At 55.8% G+C, this 7,517-nt stretch overlaps 1 protein-coding gene across 2 annotated transcripts; it reads left to right on the forward strand.

The window, feature by feature from the left end:
- Positions 1-450: 450 nt before the first annotated feature.
- Positions 451-6,743, forward strand: LOC140899766 (C-C motif chemokine 4-like). 2 transcript variants are annotated; one of them, XM_073315797.1, is made up of 3 exons: positions 451-523; positions 3,493-3,607; positions 6,215-6,743. In XM_073315797.1, the coding sequence occupies exons 1-3, from the start codon at positions 451-453 to the stop codon at positions 6,309-6,311; spliced, it is 285 nt and encodes a 94-aa protein (XP_073171898.1). In that variant the 3' UTR covers positions 6,312-6,743. The 2 variants fall into 2 exon arrangements, 1 of the variants encoding a protein (XP_073171898.1); XR_012155441.1 differs by lacking the exons at positions 451-523; positions 6,215-6,743 and adding an exon at positions 2,191-2,408 and having other exon boundaries at positions 3,493-3,578.
- The last annotated feature ends 774 nt before the right edge of the window (positions 6,744-7,517 follow it).

Genomic DNA, 7,517 nt, shown 5'->3' on the forward strand with positions numbered 1-7,517 from the left:
GCACAACAGGTTAGCAGCAGGGCCAGCAGCAGCACCCAGGGTCCAGCACCCAGGGCCAGGCCAGGACTCACTCTCCTCCCACTCCTGACCCTGAGCGCTAGACAGCTCTGTCACCTTCCCCGGGCGCTCTGTTGAGCTGTGGTGCACTGACTCCGGGGGTGGCACGCCCAGTCGCTGCATCCCCGAGGTGACTGACGATGATTGCAGGTGTCAGGTAAATCCCCATCCCCTTTTGGCACAAGAAAAAATCCTCCGCTGCCCAGCCCTCTGGGAGCTCGGCCAAACAGTGGAAATATGCTGGGTTCCCCCCTCCCCTGCTTCCTAAAGCCAAGTGTCATCCTTAGGCAGACAGCCCGATAAAAGCAGCCCAGGGAGGCAGATCCAACCAGAAGGCTCCTTTGCAGCTGAACCCTGCTCACCAGCCCCAGCAGGACCGTCCTCCATCTCACCATGGCAAAGGCAGCCGGGCTTGTCTGCGCACTTCTCCTGCTGGCTTCCTTCTGCTGCCAGAGCCTGGCTCAGAGTGAGTACCGGTGTCCCCAGTTGCCACCTCCATGGAGAGACGGGAGTTGGGTCAGGGAGCACCATGGGATCTCAGGGCAGGGTCAGGTGCGGGGAGGTGCCAGGGCATCTCTGGGGCACGGAGGGCAGACCTCACCGAGACACAGCAGGTGTAGGGCCTGCTCTCACGTGGGTGTCTAGCTGGGGTAACACAGGTGTAGTGAGCAGACTCAATCAGACTCAGGCGGTGGTCCCTGTATCACGGTGACATAATGAATATGGTGCCTGGCTCCCTGCTGATGGGCACCTTGGGTAGCAGCCCATCTCCGTGACCAGGGCAAACAGTGGCCATGTTAGTCTGGTGGCATTCTACGCCCGTGCTCTGCCTGCGGGTCAGTAACAACAGGGGAGAATCAGGCCTGGTGAATTTTAAATGCTCTTGGGGATCTACTGCTTGAAATATGGGACTACCCCCAGATGCCGGGGCGCTGTTTCATGCACCTTGTGCTGCGGAACAGCAGTAGAGAATTCCACGCTTGTAAAATTAAACTGGCTCTTTATTACAAGACCTATTTATGGAGCTGCTGCAAGTGCAGGGGGCATTCCAGCCATAGGCACACAGACTGAGCTCCTGGTGTCTCCTCCAAACTCTTCCCTCCTGCGCCTGTGCTCCTCCCTCTGGGTTCCATGCCATTGGCGCAATGCTCTCTGAAAGACATGTATAGCACAGCCTGGCTGCAGGAACGATACTGTGGGCAAGATCCATAGGTGCCGTACTGCCCTGGCATCACGTGGCAGCCACAATGCCCCCTGAGGAATAGGACCAGTATGGAGGTGGATGGGGATACATCAGGGCTGGGCCAGCAGGGGTGGGGGTGGATCGAAGATAGAAGGAGAAGTGACCAGGGCAATTTCTTGCCACAAGCCCCTGGGGGCTATTTGCAGGGGATGCAAATTGGCTGCCCTAGTCTGCACCCGCCCCTCAGCCCTGGCGTAAGGCAGACCCAAGCCAGCTCCCCTCAGGCAGTGGTGAGCTGGAGCCGGTTCGCACTGGTTTGCTAGAACCGGTTGATAAATTTAGAGGCCCTTTTAGAACCCGTTGTTCCGCGAGGGAGAACCGGTTCTAAAAGGGCTTCTAAATTTAACCGTCCCCAAGTGGCGCCTTAGGCGTCGACTCCACGGGTGCTCCAGCCCTGGAGCACCCACGGGGAAAATTTGGTGGGTGCAAAGCACCCACCAGCAGCTCCCCGCCCCACCCCCGGCCCCAGATCGCCTTCGCTCCGCCTCCGACTTTGCCCCTGAACACGCCACCCCACCCTGCTTCTCCACCCCCCCAGGCTTCCCGCGACTCAGCTCTTCGCGTGGGAAGCCGGGGTGGGCTGAGAAGCAGGCCGCGCTTCCCGCTCAGGCCCAGGGAGGCGGAGGTGAGCTGGGGCGGGGGGGTGCGAGGAGGACCGCCCGCGCCGCAGCAGGTAACCCGGGGGGGGGCGCGCAGGGGAATCGCTCCCTGCCCCAGCTCGCCTCCGCCTCCCTGGGCCTGAGCACGAAGCTGCTGCCTGCTTCTCAGCCCGCCCTGGCTTCCCACGTGAAGAGCTGATTGGCAGGAAGCTGGGGGGGGGGGGGCAGAGAAGCAGGGGGGGTGGCGCATTCAGGGGAGGAGGCGGAGCAGAGGAGAGGTGAGCTGGGGCCGGGCGCAGGGCAGGGAGCTGCCGGTGGGGGCTCTGCACCCACCAAATTTTCCCCGTGGGTGCTCCAGCCCCGGAGCACCCAGGGAGTCGGCACCTAAGGAGCCACTTTTGATGCGATCAGTGGGGGGAGGGGCCGCTCCCCCTGCTCCCCCCCACCTACGCTCCCCCGCCCCTAGGAGCCAGAGGGACCTGCCGGAGGCTTCCTGGGAGCTGCCCCAGGTAAGCACCGCCGGGACTCCCCACCTCGCCCCCCGGCAAGTGCTTCTGGCTCTTAGGGGTGGGGTGGGCACCCACTACGGTGGGCCACGAGACCCTCCTGCCCGGTTCTGGGGGCAGTCAGGGGACAGGGGAGGGGGGGTGGATGGGGCAGGGGTCCGGGGGGGGGGGGCGTCAAGGAACGCGGGGTGGTTGGATGGGGCAGGAGTCCTGGGGGGAGGCGGTGAGCAACGATCCCCTCGTGGGGTGAGGAGGGAACCCGTTGTTAAGATTTTGGCAGCTCGTCACTGCCCTCAGGCCCTGTGCCTCTTGCACTGTCTCAGGGCGAGTTTGCCTGTGTGTCTGTTGGGCCGGATCTCCCCCTCACGTACGCTGCTGTCACTCTGCTGTGTCCGTGGGCGTCACTCCTGATTCCCCGCAGCAGTAGCAAGGGCAGCAGCAAACCCTTTGAGCCTAACACCCAGCCAGAGCCTTGCTACTGCCATCTGGCATTTTACATACAATGGCCTCACAAACTGTGGGCCAGATTGTGCCAGCACTTACCCCAGTATGACTCCATTGAGCTAACTGGAGTGACTCTGGATTCACACCAGAATCCACTGAGCTAACTGGAGTGACTCTGGATTCACACCCGGCTCAGTGAGAGCAGAGTCAGGCCAGGCAAAGACACCAGAGCTTGTTACTGAGATACTGCCACCACCTGGGCCACGCTTCCTCAGGATCCCCCCAGGCAGCCTCCATGGGCTCCATTAGCTGCTCACGTGAGCGAGGATGGCCCGGCTGGGCTCATGGGGATCAAGCTATTGGAAGAGGATATGGGGTCCTGGTGACACCCTGTGGTGCAATGCACTGAAAGGGCAGGTCTGTGCCAGGTCCTTACCCTGGAGAGCAGTGGGGGGGTCCCAGTTGTGTGCTATGTATAAGGGCCCAGGCGGGGGTGGGGAGGCTGCAGGGCCACCTGCTCTAGGGCTGACCCAGTCCAACTCTCTCCTTCTGCCCCGGGCGTGGGGACGGGTCCCAGAGAGGGGACGGGGGGTCCCATCTAGCTGGGGGCACCCTCATCCATGAGGCTTTCCTGTTCTGTTAGAAGGCTTTGCTGTGCCGGATAAGTGCTGTTTCAGATTCCAGAAACGTAAGATCAAGAGAGACAACACAGTTGGCTATTACCGCACCAGCCCAGTGTGCCCTCAGCCAGCCGTGATGTGAGTATCCTCCAGCGCAGAGTCCTGGGGACAATGGCAGGGGCGGGGGGCTGAGAGGCCGCAGTATGCATCGGGAGCAGAGCAGGGAGGAGGGGATTAGATAGCAGGGAACGAGGTAACAACAAAGGGAGGTGACAGAGGAGAGGATTAAAGTGGGGTGCACAAGGGGAGGGGTTGATGCCATGAGCTAGCATCAGAGCTGGCTGAAGCAGCTGCGGAGACAAGGGCTCCTTCCAGATGCTGGGGCTCCCAGTAGCTGAACATCCGCGGCCTTTCCTGCTGCTCTCTGGGCCCTCCCAGTGCAGGAAGGACCATAAAGTGGGTCTGGATTAAGTGGTGCCATGTCTCTGAGTGCCCCAGGATGGCTCACCAGCACTGGTTTATTTTTACATAGAGTCTGGCCTTTCCTGGAGCCAGTGGGGGTTGGTCCCTGGGAGAAAGGCTCCAGAGAGACGGCAAGTGTCCAGCTGATGATCTCTGGCTCATGGAGATCTGCTTCCTTTGCGTCGGTCAACATTAAGCCTTTGATTAGGAAATTATATCCAAGTGGGCACCATCAATATGTGGAAAAGATCTCTGCTTCTTTGGCACCATGGGCCCCTAGCGCTCATGCCATCCTTAGCTTTGACATCGTCTTTTCCATGCCACCAGCTGTGATGGATAAAGGCAGGAGGGTAAACAACCGGAGCTGGTAACTCTCATGGAATGTAGACCCTGTATCCATCGGCACAGAGGGAATGAGCCAGCCAGCCCCCATGTGACGTTACAAGCAGAACTCTCTCTAGCTAGAAGGGCCGTCCCGCTCTCCAGGAGGGCTCAGCGGCTCGTCAGGCCCCTTTGCGGGGACTCAGGCTGAGTCCTGGGGTACAAAAGGAGGGAGAGGGGCTGTCACTGTGCTTCAGTCACAGCTGAGAATACCAGATTCAGGACAAACTGCTGAGAAATGGGGCAGACCCATCCTAGATTGGTGGTTATTCTTCCATAAGATATACCAAACCAGTAATAAACGTAAAGGTTTGTCTCCTCTCACTGGTTAACAAGGAGTCAGAAATGCAGCCCCCTTAGGTATCCCAGCCCTTATCTCACCACCCAGACACTAGACTTAATGATGAGGAGTCCGGTGGCACCTTAAAGACTAACAGATTTATTTGGGCATAAGCTTTCATGGATAAAAAACCCACTTCTTCAGATGCATGGAGTGAAAAATACAGATGCAGGCATAAATATACTGACACCTGAAGAGAAGGGAGTTACCTCACAAGGGGAGAGCCAGTGTTGACAAGGCCAGTTCAGTCAGGGTGGACGGTGGCCACTCCCAATAACTGATGAGGAGGTGTCAATACCAAGAGAGGGAAAATTGCTTTTGTAGTGAGCCAGCCACTCCCAGTCCCTATTCAAGCCCAAAGTGCCACCGGACTCCTCCTTGTTTTTGTGGCTACAGACTAACAGGGCTACCCCTCTGATGCTTAATGAGGAGTGATTATTTAAAACCAGTTTCATCAACCAAAGGCTTCTTCTAATCCCAAGAGATCAGCCACACACCCAGGCCAATATATGACTCAGATTTTACCCAATAACCATGCTGTTGCCAATCCTTTAGTATCTAATATCTAAAGGGTTATTTACACTGGCAAAGAACGAGGTGAGAGTTAAAATGGTGAAAGGAATGAAATACGTACAAACGTTGCAGAGTTCTTGTATCAGGTTCGTAGCAATGCTGTCATGCTGCTGGCTTCTTCCATCTCTAGTAACTTCCAAACGATGGAAGGTCCCCAGTCCATTGACTGGAACACTCCTTTTAGTGCAAGTCCATCGTCCAGAGATCAGAGCAGGAAAGAGGCACAATGGAGATGCTCCCAAGGGTTTGTATTCCCTCTCCCATGCGGAGGGGCTGCTCTCAGTCTTAGTCTGTGGGGAAGTACAGGCACAAGATGGAGTCCAGAGTCACACGAACTCGTCACGTGCCCTTGCAGGCTTCGAAGGCTAAAATGTCCACAAGGCCCATCGGGCAGGAATAAGCTTCTTCTTGGCCCATTGTGTTCATTAAAGGGCCATCTCCTTGAATCTCCATTCACAATGTGCTGACCAGACTGGATGTCAATTACCTTGGGGGTGTTCCCCCAGGAGCAAATGCATTAGAAATACTGGTACATAGTCAATACTCATAACTTCAGCTACAAACATGATACATTCATACAAACAGGATAATCCTATTTAGCAAATCATAACTTTCCCATTGACACCTTACATGACATACTTCATATAGGATTTGTTGCAGTTATAGAACAGTGGTAGCAGCAGTGATCTACATGTTCATATTTTAATCATACAACATCAGAGGGGCGGAATAGAGAGTGGAGCGGGGACAGACTGCCAGGGCGGGAAGGAGTTAACAGCTTGCATTTATGTGCCTGTAAGTGGCCTGTAATCTGGCTGGGCCATCACAGTTCTGGGCTGTCTGGGATCCCCCTGAACAAGATACCAGTGCTGGCCCTTTGCACCTACATCCTGCTTTGGGGGGCACTTTGGCCAGAGTTTCACCCCCACGTTTGGTATCCTCACCCCACCATTGCTGTCTCCTGGCTGATTCACTGTTTTCCTTTGTAGATTCAAAATGAAAGAAGGTCAGGAGATCTGTGCCGAGCCTGACAAGCCCTGGGTGAAAGAATACCAGAAATTTCTCAGCTTGGCTCGTAAAGTCTGAGGGCCACTGGGAGACGAGCCAGGAGCTCGCAGCTCGCTTGCTGTGCACGTCTCGTGGCACAAGGGAATCCGCTTTAGCTTCATCTAGAAAGCATGTTCCTGTTTCACAACTGCAATTATATAATCACCCTCAGCTGTGCTGAACGCTGGTTAATAGCTGTGGTTATCCTGACATGGTCCCTTGAGAGACCAGAGGGACAGGAGCCCTGAAACGGGGAGGGGGCTGTTGTCCCAGATGTTAGTCCCATGATGGAATTCATCTAGTAGCAACCTCTAGGAGCAAAATGTTCTTCACTCAAGGGGTTTCCACTGCCTCTCTTTACCCCTCTGTGGAGCGACCTTCCTGAGGTTTCAGCTACAAAGCACCCTCTGCTGAGATGTCCCCGCCCACCGTGATTGCCTGATTTGCTTGTTAGCATCAATAAAAATCCCAACTGCATAAGCAGCAGTAGAGTCTGTTGGTCTGGTTATGGCTCATTAAAAGCCATCCTCCTCACGTGCTATTCAGGCCTCGGTCCCACAAACAGGGCAGCAGCTTCTGAAGGGCTCGGGACACCCCGGGGGAACTGGGTTGCTAGTGTGCAGCCCCAGTGAGCAGAAATAACCAAGGCAGCTGTGTGTCCAGCTGCTATTGCCTCCGTGCCCCTAAACTAGAGAGGAAAAATCCCTCCAGGTGCTCCTGTGAGGCAGGGAAGCAAGAACGTAAGAAAAGACGTGTGGTTAGGCCAGCTATCGCCACATCCGTAGGGCGTCTGGCCTCTCAAACTAGCCTAGACAAAGCAGACCATAGGGGAACAGACTAGAGGGGGTCTCACAACAAAATTTTTGGTGGCCTCAGAGTGTGGCTACCAACCCTTGCTGGTGGCCGCTCTGAGACTTTTTCCTAAAATACTTCATTAACTTTAGGAAAATCAAACAAATACGCAGATATACACAAATCATTGTCATTTATTTAAGTAGGGTTTTTTGAGGACTCGATAATAAAAACAATGCTGTGAAAAGTGATATTTGTATGTTTGTTAATATCACTTTTCTTAGCAAGCCCCAGGACAAATCAAGCCCTGGATGCCGGGGGAGGTTGGAGTGAAGGCAGTGGGGGCCAGGGGCAATGGCGGGATGGATGTGAGGCTGGGGGAGGCAGCAGGGGCCCAGATGGGGGGATGGATGGAGGATCAGTGGAGGCAGCAGGGGCCCGAGGCAATGTGGG

Source organism: Lepidochelys kempii, chromosome 17 (assembly GCF_965140265.1).
Source record: "Lepidochelys kempii isolate rLepKem1 chromosome 17, rLepKem1.hap2, whole genome shotgun sequence".
Taxonomy (NCBI): Eukaryota; Metazoa; Chordata; order Testudines; family Cheloniidae; genus Lepidochelys; species Lepidochelys kempii.

Bases quoted from the DNA above. Each gene is read 5' to 3' on its own strand.
- LOC140899766 (XM_073315797.1), top strand. From the start codon at position 451: ATGGCAAAGGCAGCCGGGCTTGTCTGCGCACTTCTCCTGCTGGCTTCC. The intron at 524-3,492 runs GTGAGTACCGGT...CTGTTCTGTTAG, and splicing joins CTGCCAGAGCCTGGCTCAGA to AAGGCTTTGCTGTGCCGGAT. The intron at 3,608-6,214 runs GTGAGTATCCTC...TTTCCTTTGTAG, and splicing joins TGCCCTCAGCCAGCCGTGAT to ATTCAAAATGAAAGAAGGTC.